The sequence below is a fragment of the Gopherus flavomarginatus genome, chromosome 5 (assembly GCF_025201925.1).
Source record: "Gopherus flavomarginatus isolate rGopFla2 chromosome 5, rGopFla2.mat.asm, whole genome shotgun sequence".
NCBI classification, from domain to species: Eukaryota; Metazoa; Chordata; order Testudines; family Testudinidae; genus Gopherus; species Gopherus flavomarginatus.
Genome location: NC_066621.1, coordinates 52,876,372 through 52,896,821, shown reverse-complemented (window position 1 = coordinate 52,896,821; position 20,450 = coordinate 52,876,372). Strand labels below are relative to the sequence as shown.

At 41.6% G+C, this 20,450-nt stretch overlaps 1 protein-coding gene across 1 annotated transcript in view; it reads left to right on the top strand.

Annotated features, from left to right (window-relative positions):
* The window catches only part of PTPRJ (protein tyrosine phosphatase receptor type J), a 145,100-nt gene that overhangs the window by 91,118 nt on the left and 33,532 nt on the right, over positions 1 to 20,450 (top strand). The window contains exons 4-6 of the mRNA XM_050953783.1: positions 1,423 to 1,692; positions 10,271 to 10,543; positions 17,322 to 17,588. Of these exons, the coding sequence (XP_050809740.1) occupies positions 1,423 to 1,692; positions 10,271 to 10,543; positions 17,322 to 17,588 (810 nt within the window). The remainder of the gene's footprint in view (positions 1 to 1,422; positions 1,693 to 10,270; positions 10,544 to 17,321; positions 17,589 to 20,450) is intronic.

Below are 20,450 nucleotides of genomic sequence, written 5' to 3'. Positions count from 1 at the left end.
ACGTGGAGTGAGCATGCAGATGCTGCTCAGCTCCGCCGCACTGCCGGGGCTCTGGGCCATCGTAAATCACCTGAGAGGGGAGCACCTGGGGGTGGCAGGTGGGGCCAAAGGAGGGACCCGGCACCCAAACTGCTGGAGCCCCGCAAGCCACATTGAGGAGGTTTGTGGGCCGCAGATGGCCCGCGAGCCGAGAGTTTGAGACCCCTGGTCTATGTTATAGGCATCAGAAATGCAAAATTCTCCCTTCTCAATAAGCTTCAACCTTGACCTTTGCACTCTATCGTCTAAGGGGAAAGGAGCCAGTTCATTTTCCATTGTTCACTTGTTGGTCTCTCTGAACCAACAAAGATTCCAGTTGTGATAGTGGTTTATATGGTATAGACTTGATCTGTAGATAAATGGACTATGGCTAGCAACTCTTTTTTCATGCAGGTCACCAAACACCAAACAGCCAGCAGGCTACAGTGGTTTACAATCATGAACCTGAGCTGAAATCAAACGGGTGATGTAAAGGTGACAGGCACTGCCTACATTACCATTTCCATACAATCCCTTCCCAGAGTTCAATCTCAGTATACAAACTCTTAACATTTTCTACTATTACATTTTTTTCTTGATGCAATTCTTTCTTCCATGCTAAAGATAAACAACCTCTTTCTGTTTCTTAAACAGAGCCCAGTCCAGTTTTTAACATCCGGGTTACAAATGTCAGTGCACATGAATTAACTTTTACATACAGTTACAGGATATATATTAAAAATAAAACCTGACCTATTGGGAACCAGACCTTGAAAACCATGTGATGTAATCGTTGACTTAGAACTTAGGGCAGAAGCCTTTTACAGCTTGGCAATATTTCCACTAGCAGTGGAAAATAAGACTGAAGGAGTCCCTAAAGCCACAAACATCTATATAAGAAAGTGACTGAGTCGCACACAATCCTTCCAGCTGAATATGTATTCTGAACTTTAGAGATCTGTCTGTTTACCTGGGCTTCTTAATTTAATACACATTCATGTACTTTTGAATTCAGGAGCTTGTAACTTTAATCTGGAACATTCATGGGGAGATGAAAAGAAATCTAAAGCCTAGGTGTGTTTATAATTAGCTTGGGCTCTAATTTATTTATTTTTCAGGCAGCAGTACATGGGGCTGCTGGGAATAGAGAGTAAGTAATATCTTCTTTAAGGGTCAATTTCACTGCCCCCACACATGGCCCATCTAAAATTTCATGATAAATTGGGATATCAGACTTCGATAGATCTACTGGACCGGACAGCCCAGTGTGGCAATTCCTATGGAACGCAGGGGGTTGGAAATGTCAACTCCACTGCTAATACTTCGGAGTTAAGAGTGTAAGGCTAGTACAGCCAGCCCACAACTGCTGTTCCTCAACAAATAATTGTCTCTTGTCTTCAACAGTGCCCACTCCAGTGTTTAACATCGAGGTTTCCAATGTCAGTACACATGAAGTATCTTTAACATGGGAAAACAAAGATGCTGCTGCTTCTGAGTACAGTTACAGGATACTCATTGCAAATGAAACTTCATCTACTAGGAACATGATGTCCAATACCACAAAAGCTGTAATTACAGGCTTAAATCCTGGTACATTTTACCAATTCACAATATTTCCATGCGCAGCAGATAACAAGACTGAAGGAGACCCAAATTCGACGTTGATATATACAAGTAAGTCATTCAGCCACATATAACTGTTTCTGAATTCGCACTCTGCCAATCAGTATTCTCACCTCAGCTTCTCTATTAAGAAGCACTTTCCAGTATCCTTTGAATTTTAAGTAAAGCGTAACTATCCAATCTGAAGCTTTTTTTTTTTAAGCTTCTGAACATCCTAAATTTTCAAAAGTGACTGGTGATTCTTGTGGCCACAATTTTTGCATTATCAACATCTTGGTCATGCCCGATTTTCCAAAAGTTGGTGCTTACCATAAAATGGCCTAATTTTCAGAAGTCTCCAGTAGGACACTCAAAAGTTGAGGTGTCTGTGGCAGGGCGATGACTCACCAGAACAGCGCCTCCTGCTGGTCATCCAGGGAATTAGCCCTTTCCAGCCCAGAGGGCCCTCTGCTGGCTGATGCCTCGCCTGCCGTTGGCCCCAGTGTCCTTCCGAGACCCTAGTGCCCTTTTCTCAAGGGTTCTGCCCATTGCAGTACTCCCTCACTCTGGATCTTCCCTCTCAGAGGTACCCTCACCCTCTATCCCCACCTCTCCTCAGTGGCTAGTGTCAGTCATCGTCTAGCCCCCGCTCCCTGGGGCAGACTGCAGTCTGTAAACCACTCATCAAGGGAAGTTGGACCAGCTGCCTCTGCCTGTCTCTGGGCTGCCCCTCTGTAGCCGCAGTACCCTTTGTGGGCCCTTAACTCGGCCTGCAGTCTGGGGCTTTGCTAGGCTGGAGCTCCCCAGCTCCCTCTGCCCTTCCCCAGCACTGCTCCACCCTAGGTACCCTCCTCAGCTTCTAGGCAGCCAGGTCCTTCTCCCTCAAGAAGCTAGAGGAAGAGTGCCTTTTCAGCCTCTGGCCCTCAGCCCTCTTATAGGGCTAGCCGTGGCCTGATTGGGGAGTGGCCTCACCTATGTCTGCTTCCCCAATCAGCCTTTCTTTTCTCAGATGTAGCCCTCTCCAGGGCTGTTTTAACCCCTCCGGGCAGGAGCAGGGTGGCCACCCCACTACAGCATCCCACATCACTAGTTACTTTTGAAAATGTGGGCGAGTGTATTTAGGTGTGTTACCATATTTAGAATAACATAGTGAAAGACTGAAGAGAGAAGAGAATTCAGGAGTAAATTAATGTATTCTTTAAAACCCAGAGAAAGCTGAAATACTTCAGCGTATTTATAAGGAGAGAGTAGAATGCATGCACACACACACGATACACTTGAGTACATTGTCCAAGTATGCACACACACTGAAATCTGCCATGGCTGGGGTTCAGAAGTGCTCTGAAGAGGTAGGTAGCTGCTGGGCTTTGTTATGAGGCTTTCAAAAAACGAAAGGAAGGGGTTTGCAGAGTGGCTGATTAGTATTTATTATTTGTATTACTATGGATCTATGCGCCCTAGTCATAGACCAGGACCCCATTGTGCTAGGAGTTAGAGGGTCAAATTGAGTCTAAAATTAGGTGTATTGTTTGTTAAATTAATAATGACCATTGCCTTTTGTGTATTGTTTTGCTTGCACTGTACAGCAATTATTTTACAGCACAAGCAAAACAATACACAAAAGATAGATAACTAGTTGCAAATAACTAGATACACCACTGTATCTTGGATTTTGTTGCAGTCAGTGAACAAACTTAGTCATTTTAACCAATCGTGGGTTTCCAGAACTAGACTTGGCCATGTTTGTGACTTAAGTGAGATGCTGATATCTGAACAAAACATTGTCCCTTTGAGATAGGCTCTTCGGAGTGAAAGTCCTTGACAATGCACGATCACATATCCTGTAACTTTGAAGGAGAGAAAGGGGAATCTCCTTATGCTCAAAACTGGTTTAAACAAGAGAGAGCCACCAGTGGCAAACACAACTAGAATGTTTCTCCTCAGGGAAACAACTTAATGGGAAAAGGTCAGAATGATCAGAAGGGGTGGCTTCATGAATAAACTCTCAGGGTATGTCCAAACTGCAGTCTGAGGTGTGATTGTACTCAGGCAGATGTACCCATTCTAGCATGGCTAAAGGTGTGTGTGTGTGTGTGTGTGTGTGTGTGTGTGTGTGTGTGTGTGTGTGTGTGTGTGTGTGTGTGTGTGTGTGTGTGTGTGTTATAAGGGACCCCAACTATGTATTTCTAGCCCAGGCTGAAGCCTGTGCCCCTGCATCTACACTGCTATTTTTAGCTGTGCTACTGTGAGTATGTTTATGCATGCTGCAATCACACCTCTGATTGCAGTGTAGACATATACCCTAAAATGACATAGACTAGATGTGGAGATAGTGATGAAAGAAAAAAGGGATATGTCCTAGAGCAGGGGTTGGCAACCTTTCAGAAGTGGTTTGCCAAGTCTTCATTTATGCACTCTAATTTAAGGTTTTGCATGCCAGTCACACATTTTAACGTTTTCAGAAGGGCTCTTTCTATAAGTCTATAATATATAAACAAAACTATTGTTGTATATAAAGTAAATAAGGTTTTTAAAATATTTAAGAAGCTTCATTTAAAATTAAATTAAAATGCAGAGCCCCTCGGACCGGTGACCAGGCCCCTGGCAGTGTGAGTGCCACTGAAAATCAGCTTATGTGCCGCCTTCGGTACACGTGCCATACATTGCCTACCCCTGTCCTAGAATAACACTGATTTTTTAAAATAATCTACCCAACCAAGTTTCTTCATTAGCAATATCAAATAAAGATTTTTTTAGCATATAGTAAATCTGCGTATAGTAACTCTGATCTTACAGTGGTTATAGTGATGATGGCAGGAGCAGTTTGTGTCTTACTGAAAATCCTGATTAATCTATGATAGTGTGGAGTACAGAAGATGTTTGTTATGGTCAAGTTGTACAATTCTTATTACAGCAATAGAATTTCACATGGTCTTGGATTCCTCCAGGATGGAGACATCTGTGAGACCGTACTTTGTCATAGTCATGAATTTTGTATCTTGCAGCTTGCTTATAACTGCAGCATGTGTTTCTTGTAGAGCAACAACGTCAATATTATTCACCTTAAGAACTCTTGAAAGATAGTCACGCTTAGCATGACAGACCTTGCACATGAAGTTGAGCTGGTCCCACAGTTCTCTCGCCTAATGACTGTCCCATTGGGAATAAATACTTATAGTCATTGGGTCAGAGAGACAGCGCGCATATGTTTCTGTAGTCTAGTGATTAGAGCACCCACCTGGGAGATCCAGAGTCCAGCCCCATATCAGAATATCCCACAGCTTAGTGACCTGGAGCATTGCTCCTGAGAAGTGTCGGATACCCCTATTCAAATCCTTTCTCCCACTTTCCCTGACCAGGGGGAATTGGACCTGGGTCTCCCACATGCCTGGTGAGTCCTCTAATCACTATGCTAAAAGTTGTAAGGTGGGCTCTGCTGCTGCCTCCTTTGGGTTTTGAACAGGATCTAATGCAGTAGGCAACCTCAGAACATCAGGCCCTGCATGTGACTTGGGCCGCCAAATGTCTATCTTCTCCTGGTTTGTGAATCACTGGGACTTAGGAAGGGCTAAGTACCTGGACAGCTAGAGGGGGGCAGCAGTGTGCATGCTCAGAAACAGAAACTTAGGTGCCTAGGGAACTATTACCTTGAAAGTTTGGGCACGTACAGGGGTTGGGCAGGAGTTTTGTGCATCATAAGGGAACCAAAACTGGGACTTGGAAATGTAAAATAGGGACTTAGGCATCTAGCTCCTTCTGTGTATTGACCCCTAAAAGTCTGATCCAAGGCCTGTTGAAATTCATGAGAGTCTGTCCTCTGACTTCACTGGACTTTGGATCAAGCTCTATGAAAATAGCTGATAGTACACACAGACTGAAGGCTCAAAATCAGTTTTATAGAATCATAGAATTGTAGGGCTGGAAGGGACCTGATGAGGTCATCTAGTCCAGCCCCTGGTGCTGAGGCTGAACCAAGTATACCTAGACCATCTCTCACAGGGGTTTGTCCAACCTCTTGTGTCGGCTTACAATGCTTAGTTTACATTTGATAGAGAGGTACACATCTTACTTCCTGGCTGGAAGAAATCTGTTTTTTCTGTTTGATGAGTGACAGATTTCAAAACATATTTTCAGTGTATATATACAACTCTTTAAATATCATTTACACATACATCTCATAAACTAAAAATGGTCATCATGATCCTGGCTTTCATTTAAGACCTCATGTGATATTCTGTATGCATAAATACTCTGAAGGCAGTGTGTTAGACGTAGTGACTTGCAGGCCAATTAAGAGTTGCTGGTACACAACATTGAACCCTTTGTCAGAAGGCATCAATGGGACTCTGTGTCCCAGTGTCATCCACAGATTTTATCAGCATACTCTCCACTCCAGTCATCCAAGTCATTAATTAAAATGTTGAATACCACCAAACCCAGGACAGTCTTATGGGCCCTCACTAGATATGTCCTCTCATCTTCACAGCAAACCATTAATAACTGCTGTTTAACTGGTCCTTCAACCAGTTGTGTGCCCATCTTATAGTAAATTAATCTAGACAACGCATTTCCTAGTTTGCTTATGAGACTACCCTCTGGGACTGTGTCAAAAGTCTTACACAAAGCAACATGTATTATGTCTACTGTATTCCTCCCCTCTCCCCCGCCAATTCCTTAGACCAGTAACCCATTGAAAGAAGTTAATTAGGTTGATTTAGCGTGATCTGTTCGCGACAAATCCATGTTGGCTATTACCTTTTATCCTATTATCCTCTAGATGTGTACAAATTTATTGTTTAGTAATGTATATCTTTACAGGTATTAAAGTCAGACTAACTGATCTATAATTCCCCAGGTCTTCTTTGTTCCCCTTTTTAAAGATAGGCACTTTATTTTGCCATTCTCTAGTCCATCTTTCATGAGCTCTTGAAGATAATCACTAATGGTTCCAAGATTGCTTCAGCTAGTCCCTTAAATACCCTAGTCTGAATTTTGTTAGGCCCAGCCAACTTGAATACATCTAAATTATTCAAATATCTTTAACTTGTTCTTTCCCTAGTCTGGTTTCTATTCCTCCCCCTTAGTGTTAAATTGTGACAAGATGCTTAAAACAATATTATCATTTTAGTGAAGACTGAAGCAAAGTTAGACGTTAACTTCTCAACCTTCTTTATGTAGTCTCAAAGAATCCTGTGGCACCTTATAGACTAACAGACGTTTTGGAGCATGAGCTTTCGTGGGTGAATACCCACTTCATGCATCTGAAGAAGTGGGTATTCACCCACGAAAGCTCATGCTCCAAAACGTCTGTTAGTCTATAAGGTGCCACAGGATTCTTTGCTGCTTTTACAGATCCAGACTAACACGGCTACCCCTCTGATACTTTATGTAGTCTGTTATCTCTCCTACCCTGCTAAATAGTGGGCCTACCTTTTCCTTTGTCTTTCTCTTGCTATAATTTATTTATAGAATGTCTTCTTATCGCCTTTTATATCTCTTTCTAAGTGTAACTCACCGAATTCCTTAGCCTTTTGGATTTCTCTCCTACATGCTCATGCTATTCTTTTGTACTTATCCTCAGTAATTTGGTCATGTTTTCACTTTTTGTAGCATTCCTTTATGATTTTCAGCTCATTAAAGGGCTCGTGATGGAGCCCTATCAGTATCTTACTTTTCTTCCTATCTTTCCTTCACATCAGGATACTTTTGCTGTTGCATCTTTAATCTTTTCTCTTTGAGAAACTGCCAGCTCTCCTGAGCTCCTTTTTTCCCTTAGATTTTCTTTCCATGGGGCCTAACCTACCAGTTCTCTGAGTGAGTAAAAATTTGTTTTTTGAAGTCCATTGTCCTTTTTCTGCTGCTCTCTCCTCCTTTTCTTTAGAATCATGAAATCTATCATTTGAAGATGACTTTCAGTCTTCTACCTTCAGATTCCCAACCAATTCCTCTCTGCTGTTCAGTTTCAAGTCTAAAATAACAGGTTTCAGTGTTAGCCGTGTTAGTCTATATCAGCAGAAAAAAACAAACCAAAAAACCAAGGCGTCCTTGTGGCACCTTAGAGACTAACAAATGTATTTGGGAATACGCTTTCGTGGGCTAGAACCCACTTCATCGGATGTATGAAGTAAAAGATACAGGAGCAGGTATCAATACATGAAAGGATGGAGGTTGCTTTACCAAGTGTTAAGTCAGTAGTTAGGTTAGGTCAGGTCACCTACTACAAGACAGGCCCAACAAAGAAGGTTACAGAACACCACTAGCTGCCACCTACAGCCCCCAACTAAAACCTCTCCAGCACATCATCAAGGATCTACAACCTATCCTAAAGGATGATCCCTCACTCTCACAGACCTTGGGAGACAGGGCACTACTCACTTACAGACAGCCCCCAACCTGAAGCAAATACTCACCAGCAACTACACACCACACAACAAAAACACCAACCCAGGAACCAAACCCTGCTACAAACCCCGGTGCCAACTCTGTCCACATATCTGTTCAAGGGACACCATCATAGGACCTAATCACATCAGCTATGCCATCTGGGGCTTGTTCACCTGCACATCTACCAATGTGATATGTGCCAGCAATGCCCCTCTGCCATGTACAGTGGCCAAACCGAACAGTCTCTACACAAAAGAATAAATGGACACAAATCTGACATCAGGAATCATAACATTCAAAAACCAGCAGGAGAACACTTCAATCTTTCTGGTCACTCAATAACAGACATCAAAGTGGCAATTCTTCAACAACAACAAATTTCAAAAACAGACTCCAACATGAATCTGCAGAACTGGAATTAATTTGCAAAATAGATACCATCAGATTAGGCCTGAATAAAGATTGGGAGTGGATGGGTTATTACAAAACCTGAACTTAATTTCCCCAATACTAATTTCTCCCTACTGTTACTCACACCTTTTTGTCAATTGTCTGTAATGGGCCATTCTCTTACCACTTCAAAAGTTATTTTTCCTCCCTTAGTATCCTGCTGTTAATTGTTTTATCTCGTTAGATTGACCTAACACTTGGTAAAGCAATCCCCATCCTTTCATATATTTATACCTGCTCCTGTATCTTTTACTTCATACATCTGATGAAGTGGGTTCTAGCCCACGAAAGCTTATGCCTAAATAAATTTGTTAATCTCTAAGGTGCCACAAGTCTAAAATGGTTGCCCTGCCCCCAGTTACTTCCTCCAGCTTCTGACATGATAAATTGTCCCCAGTACATTGCAAGAATTTATAGGATATTTTGTATTTTTCCTTGTTACTTTTCCAACAGATGTCTGAGTAGTTAAAGTCTTCCATTACTTGTGTTTTGGTTATTTCTGTTGTTTGTTCTATAAATGCCTCATTTACCTCCTCATTCTGATTTAGTGGTCTATAGTAGACCCCTAGCGTGATATTGCCACTTGTTTATTCCTCTCTTTTATTGTCACTCAGAGACTTTCTACTGGTCTGCCTGTCAGCTCCTTGTGGACCTCAGTACAAGTATAAACATTCTTGATGTATAATGAATGCAATGCCCCCTTCTTGTGTTGTTACACTGTATGTACAAGCTAGTCTAGCCAGTCCTCCACAGTGGAGTAACCTGCACTGATATATAGGGATTCAGAGCAGGTTGAACAACAGAAACTCATTATAGCTGTAGAATAAATTCACATTCTCTGGACCATGAAAAAGGAAAGAACAAAATATGGACCTGCCAGCCCAATGGGCCCATTGTAACTTTATCCCACATTTTGTGACAAATGACAGTTTTATTTGTGTAAATGTCAAAACGGTTCTTGGAAATTTACAAACCTATTTGTTTTATTATTTAACAGTGATTCCACAAGTTAACTATGTTGCATACAAGAAATTGTTTTTTAAATGCAATTCTAATAAGCTCATTTTTTATTTCATCACATGCCCTCTTGCCCTGTACCATGGAAAGGATAAATAAATACATTTCCTGCCATAGCAATAACAGCAATAAATTCCCTGAAACCATGTTAGACTGCAACACTGTGACTAATGTATAACATGGACAAGAAGCCAAATGATGCATTGTAACTGACTTATGACTGTTCTGAATTAGGAAATGGACAGAGATGCATTTTCAGAATTATATTGCCAAATACAAGCACTATTTTTTTTTCTTAGATACTGTTTCTTTTTTTGAAAAGTATTCCTGGTCTGGTATCAATAAATGTATTTTTCCTCCAATGGCTCCCAGTCCCAATTTGTAACATTCAAGTCATAAATCTTGGTACCAGAAAATTAAATTTAACCTTACAAAACAATGATATTGCAGCTTCTGAGTACACCCATAGGATTGGCATCATTTCAGAAAATGATACTTCTTATGCTACCAACCAAACATTCAAACCACATATGTTGTAATTAAATTATTAGAGCCTGGTATTTTCTGTACATTTGAAATATTTCCTTTAGCAGCAGATAATAAGACTGAAGGACACCCAAACAGAACAAGCATATATACAAGTGCATATATTTGAAATGTCCATTTTTTTAAAGGTACCTTTTCTCGCAATATATCTATTAATAATATTTAAGAATTTTGCTGGAGGGAGGTCCTAAACGTTTTCCTAAATACTGCTCTCTCTCTAAAAATGTATATGTTTTTGGTTTTCCCCAAACAGAGCCGAGTCCAGTTTCTGACATCCAGGCCACAGATATCAGCACAGAACAAGTGACCTTAACGTGGGAAAACAATGACACTGCTGCTCCTAATTACACATATGTGATATACACTGATGGGAATGGAATTTCTCCTACTCGGAACCAAACCTCCCAAAACAAAAATGCTGTAATTGTGGGATTACGGCCTGGTACCCTTTATGACTTCACAATAGTTCCACTAGCAGCGGATAACATGACTAAAGGAGACCCAAAAGTCATACACATCTATACAAGTAAGTAATAGAAAGCTACAGTACATGTTGCTTACAATTAAATAAACTCTTTCTTTTCTCTATTACCCCTTCTCCCAAGTATGTATATTCGTTTATGTAATAAAAATACTCCATATTGTCATCTTGTCTCCTCTTATGTGCTCCAGCCTTTACATTTCTGTTAGAATAAAAGTTTGGCTGTGAAAGCATATGAGATTATCAAATCACTGATTGGAAATTAGTTCATTTTTCATTCTGAATATTTCAGACATGGAACCAATGTCTTGTTCACCGGGGGGGCCTTTACTGGTGTCTGGCCAAGCTCTGCTCAGCACAAACCTAAATGATACTGGTGCTCAGAGTATATCTAAATCTGGAGCTGGGATGTGTGATTCCCAGCTCAAGGAGACATGCTTGCATTCTAAAAGCAGAGTGTAGCCATGATGGTGAGAGTGGCAGGATGGACTAGCTATCCTGAGTATGTGCCTATGGTCTTTAATGGGCATGTACTCAGGGTGGCTAGGCGATTCCTTTACCAGTGCTGCCATGGCTACACACTTTTTTAGTGTGGTAGCTCAGTGAGAGCTAGCACACATATGTCTCCTTGAGCTGGGAATTACACTTCCAGTTCCCAGAGTAGACATCCGCTAAGACACATCTTTGTTCTTCTAAAACTGAGGCTGGTGGAGTACAGTTGAGTTCCACCATAACCTAGAGCAGCCTAAGAGTTGTGCTAAGGACTAGATTTTCAAAGGTATTCAGGCACCTAAAGATGCAGATAGGTGCCTAATGGGATTTTTTATGCACCTTATCTGCGTCTTTTGGTGTCTAAATACCTTTGAACTTTTAGCTCTAAATCCCTCTGGCAGTAGTGGCCCCTATGAAGCATTTTGCCAGCTGGAGATCACTCGAGTGCAGGACCTCAGGGCCACCCAGAGGATTCAGGGGGCCTGGGGTCTTCGGCGGCAGGTCCTGGGGCGGAAGGACCCCCCGCCAGCGAAGCCCCACCCCGGGACCCGGCGCCAAAGTGCCAGAAGGACACTCTGCTATGGGTCTTTGGGGCACTTCGGCAGCGGGTCCCGGGTCGGAAGGACCTCCCACCACTGAATTACCGATGACAACCCGGAGCAGAAGAAGCTCCGGAGGCCTGGGCCCCACGAGAGTTTTCCAGGGCCCCCTGAGCGAGTGAAGGACCCTGCTCCAGGGCCCCCAAAAAACTCTTGTGGGGGTCCCTGCAGGGCCTGGAGCCTGGGGCAAATTGCCCCTCTTGCCCCCCTCCCCAGGCGGCCCTGCAAAACTCTGTCATACCACTAAACTTGAAAGAGGTAAGGGGGCAGGTGGGGCACTGGATGGGTAGCATAGAGACACCTATGCCAGTTCAGTCCCCACAGGCGTTTCCCTAAGCCTGAAAGATCAAAAATACCCCATTAAGAGCACTTTCCAGGTGCTGTGCACTGCCTCAGAACTGCAAAACTTATAGAAGGGGAGCTGAAGATCTGTCCCAGTCACACACATACGCACACTTACATTCTGAATTTTCTTGTGAATATTTCACATTTTTTATCTAGGTGTATCTTAGTGATGAAGTGTTAGGAACACAAAACTGTGTAGATTGGCAAAAAATATTGTTTGTTTTGTTTTGCTTCTAGCAATGGAAATAATCAATACACTTTTAACTAATTTAACCTGAAAGAGACCCTTTCTCCTTGATACGTAGCCCAACTAGTGTTTCTCTCCAATGGATTAACTGCATTTTGTTATGTCTCTTAACTTGTAGCTAGCTGATATGGTTCTCTTGTACTTTTGTATGTTGTTGGAAAGTCCATGCTTTGTCAAATACTTTTTATAAAGCAGTTTTCAGACCTCCTGTGTTTCTCCCTACTTTTGGTGTTAGGATCATTTAGAATTTATCAAGTCACAGTGACAGTGGGAATGTTTTCTGGAACTCCTGTAACTGGAAAACTTAAAATACTATGTTCTGTATATGAAGCCAAGGAACACAGGACCAGTTTTATTAAAGTATTCAGATGCTTGCAGGGGCAAAGAACATAAGAACAACCATACTGGGTCAGACTAAAGGTCCATCTAGCCCAGTTTCTTGTCTTCTAACTATGGCCAGTGCCAGGTGCCCCAGAAGGAATAAACAGAACACGTAATCATCAAGTGATCCATCCCCTGTCATCCATTCCCAGCTTCTGGCAAATAGAAGCTAGAGACACCATCATTGCCCATCATGGCTAATAGCCATTGATGGACCTATCCTCTATGAATTTATCCAGTTTCTTTTTGAACCCTGTTATACTCTTGGCCTTCACAACATCCTCTGGCAAGGAGTTCCACAGGTTGACTCTGCCGTCTGTGAAAAAATACTTCCTTTTGTTTGTTTTAAACCTGCTGTCTCTTAGTTTAATTTGGTGACCCCCATTTCTTGTGTTATGAGAAGCAGTAAATAACACTTCCTTATTTACTTTCTCCACACCAATCATGATTTTGGAGACCTCTATCACAGCCCCCCTTAGTCGTGTTTTTTTCCAAACTGAAAAGTCCCAGTCTTATTAATCTCTCCTCATACGGCAGATGCTCCATACCCCTAATCATTTGTGTTGCCCTTTTCTGAACCTTTTCGAATTTCAATATATCTTTTTTGAGATGGGGCAACTACATCTGCATGCAGTATTCAAGAAGTGGGCATACCATGGATTTATATAGGGCAATATGATATTTTCTGTCTTCTTATCTATCCCTTTCTTAATGATTCCCAACATTCTGTTCACTTTTTTGACTGCCGCTGCACATTGAGTGGATGTTTTCAGAGAACTATCTCATGCTTTAATTTTAAGTGAATGTGTAGTCCTGAAAGTTGCAGAATTGACATCCCTGTAGATTGAAGTCCTCTGTCTATGCTATAGGCAGGGGAAGTGCAAAAGCTTGACCTTTGCACTCTGCCTTCTAAGAGGAAAGGAGCCAGTTCATTTTCCATGACTGTTCACTTGTTGGTCTCTCTGAGATTACCACTGACGCTGATCCCAGTTGTGATAGTGGCATATATGGAATAGAATTGATCTGTTGAATTAACTATGGCTGGCAGCTCTCTTCACTCAGGTCACCAAACAGCCATCAGGTTACAGTGATTTACAATGATTATCAGCCTGAGCTGAAATCAAACTGGTGATGTAAAGGTGACAGACACTGCCTTACATTACCATTCCCATACAGTCCGTTCCCAGAGTTGAATCTCATTGCACAAAATCTTAATGTTTTCTGCCAATTTTTTTTCTTTATGCAATTAGTCTTTCTGTGATAAAGATAAACTACCTCTTTCTGTTTCTTAAGCAGAACCTAGTCCAGTTTTTAATATCCGGGTTACAAGCATCCTTGCATGTGAAGTAAACTTAACATGGCAAAATGATGATACTGCTGCTTCTGAGTACAATTACAGGATACACATTGAAAATGAAACTTCACCAGTTGGGAATCAGACCTTTAAAACCATGTTTGCTGTAGTTATTGATGTAGAACCTGGAACCTCTTACAAGTTCACAATATTTCCGCTAGCAGCAGATAATAAAAGTGAAGGAGACCCAAATGCCACAAACATCTGTATAAGTCATTGAATCACACACAGTTCTTACAGCTAAATATCTATTCTGTACTTCTGAGAGCTGTTTGTTTACTTGGGCTTCTTCATTGAATATACTTTTATGTACATATAGCATTTGAGTTCAGGAGTTTGTAATTATTCAATCTGTAATTTGTAATTTCTTGGGGAGAAAAAAATCTAAAATCTAGGTGTGTTCATAATTAGAGGAGTCAGTCTCTAAATTAGCTGTTTTTACAATAGGAGTGCTTGGGGCTTCTGATAGTAGAGGCTAAATCATTTCTTTGTTAAGGGTGAGATCCATTGCACTTATACGTGCATGGGGGTTGGAGAGGTAAACTTCATTATTGTGTCTTGCTGTTCCCTTTCTATTTCTCACGGTGTTACTTCAAGACTTCCCATTCCCATCCTCCTATTCAAAACTGTCCTTTCCTTCTTAATGCTCACAATAGGCTCTTCCCTGCTAAATTTATGCCAGACCCGGATTAACTGATTGACACTTAAAGGAAGTGTTGTGGGAAGCACTGTGAAAATTCTGTTGGAGGCTATAAATTAATGGAGTCTCGCAGTTAGCATCAGATATGTTTAAAGCAAAAAGAAAAATCCCCTTTTTAAGTTTCATTCTAATATATCTGGCTGCACTGTGAAACTCAGTGCAACCAGGGCCAGCTCCAGGGTTTTTGCCGCACCAAGCAGCGGAAAATAAAAATAAAAGCCGCAGTTGCGATCGACGGCATTTTGGCGGCAGCTCCACTGCACCACTTTCTTCTTCAGTGTCACTTTGGCAGCAGGTCCTTCCTGAGGGACCTGCCACTGAATTGCCATGGAAGAGCCCGATGTGCCGCCCCAAGCACCTGCTTGCTGAGCTGGTGCCTGGAGCCGACCCTGAGTGCAACACTAAGAGACTCTAATGGCATATTTGGAATGATGATCTTCTTTTGTATAGTCTTCTAATTGTAATCTTTGTGACTGTCTGTGGAGCTAGATTACATTATAATATGGGCAGCTATACAATCTAACATTTAAAAGGCACATTTCTAGATTATTCCATTTTCCATATCGGAAAAGTCACTTTAAGATTTATGAAAATAACAGATGTACAATCCTAGAATATCAGGGTTGGAAGGGATCTCAGGATGTCATCTAGTCCAAACCCCTGCCCAGAGCAGGACCAATCCCCAACTAAATCATCCCAGCCAGGGCTTTGTCAAGCCTGACCTTAAAAACCTCTAAGGAAGGAGATTCCACCACCTCCCTAGGTAACCCATTCCAGTGCTTCACCACCCTCTTAGTGAAAAAGATTTTCCTAATATCCAACCCAAAATTCCCCCACTGCAACTTGAGACCATTACTCCTTGTTCTGTCATCTGCTACTACTGAGAAAGTCTAGATCCATCCTCTTTGGAACCCCCTTTCAAGTAGTTGAAAGCAGCTATCAAATCCCCCCTCATTCTTCTCTTCTGCAGACTAAACAATCCCAGTTCCCTCAGCGTCTCCTCATAAGTCATCTGCTCTTGCCCCCTAATCATTTTTGTTGTCCTCCGCTGGACTCTTTCCAGTTTTTCCACATCCATCTTGTAGTGTGGGGCCCCAAACTGGACACAGTACTCCAGATGAAGCCTCAACAATATCGAATAGAGGGGAATGATCGCGTCCCTCAATCTGCTGGCAATGCCCCTACTTATACAGCCCAAAATGCCGTTAGCCTTCTTGGCAACAAGGGCGCACTGTTGACTCATATCCAGCTTCTCTTCCACTGTAACCCCTAGGTCCTTTTCTGCAGAACTGCTTCCTAGCCATTTGGTCCCTAGTCTGTAGCAGTGCCCTTGGGGCACTCCGCTTGATACTGGCTGCCAGCTAGACATGGAGCCATTGATCACTACCTGTTGAGCCTGACGATCTAGCCAGCTTTCTATCCACCTTTATAGTCCATTCATGCAGCCTATACTTCTTTAACATGCTGGCAAGAATACAGTGGGAGACCATATCAAAATCTTTGCTAAAGTCAATGAACAACACATCCACCGCTTTCCCCCCATCCACGGAGCCAGTTATCTCCTCATAGAAGGCAGTTAGGTTAGTCAGGCATGACTTACCCTTGATGAATCCATGCTGACTGTTGCTGATCACTTTCCTCTCCTTTAAATGCTTCAGAATTGATTCCTTGAGGACCTGCTCCATGATTTTTCCAGGGACTGAGGTGAGGCTGACAAGTCTGTAGTTTCATGGATCCTCCCCCTTCCCTTTTTAAAAGATGGGCACTACATTAGCCTTTTTTCTAGTCATCCAGCGCCTCCCCCGATTGCCACGAGTTTTCAAAGATAATAGCCAATGGCTCTGCAATCACATCTGCCAAATCCTTTAGCACCTTCAGATGCAGCGCATCCGGCCCCATGGACTTGTGCTTGTCCAGCTTTTCTAAATGTAAGGTGATATAGATTAACTTTGTATATAAGAAGTCTACATAACTTGTAAGGCCAAGGCAGATACCGAGAAACAGTTAGGGTATCTCACCATCACAGTCAGATCTTAATAAAATGGCAAGATCAGCAGTGCACACAGGTTTTGGGGTTGCCATACAAACTGGTAATACCTTAATGGTGTCCTGTCCAAGATAAAGAGCTAAATTCACTGGTACACTCCAGCTGCTTTTTGTACTGCTTTGCTGAGGCAAAACCAAGTTTACAGATTAGAATAACCAAAGTGGTTCACTCAGCGAAAATGTACCAATTAATCTAGCCTGGAACAGCTAGAAGAATGCCAGTTATTGTAAAATAAGGGACTTCTTGATGTTAAGGCTATGAGATTGAGTATGGGAAATGCTGAGAGGTCAAGCATATGACAATTCCTAGAATGGCATTAAGAACTTCCAGAACAAAGTCACTAGCAAGCCATTACATGAAAGTGTATTCAGGTACCTTCACAGGCAGAACAGCTTGTCTTGCCATGTACATAATGACAAAAATGCCATTTCATGCTGTGCCCCATAAAATTAATGTTAGTATTTACTAGTCATGAAGCAGAATAAAACATGATTGTAAATGACAAATGTTTGAATCACTGATATAAAATACTGTAGTTGATCTTATAAAAAATCTATAGGGTAAAAACACAGTTAATATTGGAGCACTAATTGTTTTGTTTCCTTTCAACGAATGTTCTTGCTGTACTAATAATACATACATTTTTTTTACCAAATAGAACCCAATGCAGTTTCCAACCTCAAAGTTATAAATGTCGGCACAACCAAAGTAACATTGACATGGCAAAACAGTGATGCTGAGGCTTCTAACTACACTTACAGGATACTCTATGAAGATTATGGAACTTCAGTTCAACAAAACATCACTTCCCAAACCATGAATGCCACTCTTACAGGATTGCAACCTGGTACCTCCTATCTATTTACGGTCTTTGCACAAGCTGGAGGGACTGAAGGAAACTCCACCGTCGTAGAGACCTATACAAGTAAGTCATTGGAATCTCTTTCTAGAAAACATTCTGAAATTATAATCTGTCACCTCATCCCTTTGTCTGATTCAAGAAATTTCTATACATCTTTGACAGAAAACCCTACATTTTAATTAATCAACTTGTAACTATTCAAGGTAAGGGATTTCTGCCAATACAATACTGTTGCAGTTAGTAGAGCTGGATTGATTAGTAACTTTAAGAATATAATGTAGGAATCAACTTGCAGTTGAGATTCTTTAAAACTGAAAAGTATGAGTTGTATTTTAGGGAAAAACAATAAATACTAACAAATTATTCCTTTGCTTGTATAGTGGAGAAAAATCAAAGATTTCCAAGAGTTGTATTTGTTTTATAACTTAAGCTTTATTAAATGTATGTACTGTGACAGACCCAGACCAGTGTGGTACAGGAGTCTGGTAGAGGGCAAATATACTGGTCACTAGCTTAGTAGTTTTCTGTTCCCTGAGTGACCAGAGCAGGGGCTGCACTAGAGTAATCAGGAACCTGCTAGAACCAATTAAGGCAGACAGGCTGATTAGAACACCTGCAGCCAATCAAGGCAGGCTAATCAGGGCACCTGGTTTTAAAAAGGAGCTCACTCCAGTCAGGGAGGTGGGAGCTAGAGGAGAGGAAGTGCGTGTGAGGAGCTGGGAGCAAGAGGCAAGGAGCTGAGAGTGAGAGGGTGTGCTGCTGGAGGACTAAGGAGTACAAGCGTTATCAGACACCAGGAGGAAGGTCCTGTGGTGAGGATAAAGAAGGTGTTTGGAGGAGGCCATGGGGAAGTAGCCCAGAGAATTGTATTTGTCATGCAGCTGTTACAGGAGGCACTATCAACAGTTGCAATCCACAGGGCCCTGGGCTGGAACCTGGAGGAGAAGGTGGGCCCGGGTTCTCCCCAAACCTCGCAACTCCTGATCAGACACAGGAGAATTTGACCCAGACTGTGGGGAAGATCACTGAGGTGAGCAAATCTGCCAAATAAGTGCAGGACCCACCAAGGTAGAGGAGGAACTTTGTCACAGTACATGTGACAAGCAAATGAAATGTCTGTAATAGTTACAATGGATTAAGTAAATACTTATGAATTGTTATGGATATATACATAAACACAGGTTGGTATCATATATTTCACTATATCATATGTTTCACAAAACACATTTACTTAGAGACATGCTTTGATGATAGGCCAGGATTAATTAGATCTCATTAAGACTTAGTAATGTTTGGAAGATTATTTTCATGTCATTATGAGACCAATCCTGCAGTCCTTACTCACACAAAAGTTGCTTCAGTAGTGAAAATGATCAGGGCTCTGAGTGGTTATGCAGAGAGCACTAAGAACAGAAAATGTAAAAAGAGGGGAAAAAACCCTTCAAAAATACCTCAGGAAAAATAAATGTGAAAAAGAAAATGGGCTAGATGCTCAGCTAGTGTAAATCAGCACAAATCCTGTGAAGCCAGTTCATCCAGCTGAGGATTTGTCACAGTTGGCAGTCTGTCCCACTGAATTAATAATAAAAGCTAGCACTGCAATAAATAGAAGAGAGAAGGTGTGTCCACACTGCAAAGAAAAAACACAGCACCAAGTCTCCAAGCCCTCCCTCCTTGCCAGGTGTCAAACCCTAGGCCCTCTTAATCAGGGAGTTTCCTCTATGCTGAGGAGTTGTTTCCACCTGAATAAATGCCCAAAAGGGAGTTGTTGAGCTTTATCACTGTTCTTGAATCTTACTCATTGACATTTGGTAGCTTCCAGAGGCATTTTAATGAGATGATCTATATGGGATATCACTTAGCATTTCTGAGCTGCTAAAGTCCAGACTAGACAGACTTCAACAGTCTAGACTCCTTACTGAGAAGTAGACTAGTGGCTTATCTACAGAGTGCTTTGGTCTGCACCAGAGGGATATGTATTGTAGTCCACACTAGTGTGTCTCACACTAACTGGCCTGTGTGGACCCTGCTGGCATGCACTCAGAGTTCCCTAGTGTGAGCTGATGTAGTACCCTGTGAAACTGGACTATGTTAACATGCACTAGTGAGTGCCACAGGGTCCACATGAGCCTGTTACTGTGTGGCATGCTAATGTGGACTAAAATTTACATCCTTCTGGTGTGTACTAAAGCACCATGTAGACAAGCCCTGAGACACACTAGATGCAACTCACCACTGGTATGAATAGGAAATAGGATATTTTCTTAAATTGTTGTAAGGTAAATTCTGTTTTCTTTTGGTTAATTTATCAGTAATTTAAAAAGATATTCAGAGTAATTTAAATTCAGGTAATAAAATCCAGTTAATCTGAAATATGAGCTTCACTGGCAATAGTATCCCAGGTGATCAAAGCTTTGGTTTTGTCCATGTCACCTAAGGGTAAAGAAACAAACAAACAAACCTGACTTCTGGCGTGTTATGCTCTGTTTAATCAAATTCTGGTATGACCCTCTTGGCCTTTTGAAAATCTTAGCATTTAAAAAAGTCTTGGGGATATAGGGAAATGCTTCAATTATAAATGGATGACTTCTGTAGAGCCCTACATACCTAAATTTGTATGAATTGCAATATAGAAGAAAATGAAGAATGTTTTACAAAAACAGCAGCTAAGCAAATCTAGTGAATCCAACAGCTAAATTTCATTCTAATAAATCTGGCTAATCTATCAGCGCAACACTGAGTGACTCTAATGGCAAATTTTGTAATGATGATGTTTTATGTATATTCTTGTAATTGTAAACTTTGCGACCCCATGACTGTTTGAATAGCTGCCCATATTATTATGTAATCTAGCTCCAGAATATGATGTTTATAAGGCACTTTTCTAGATTATTCCATTTTCCGTATTGGAAAAGTTACTCGAAG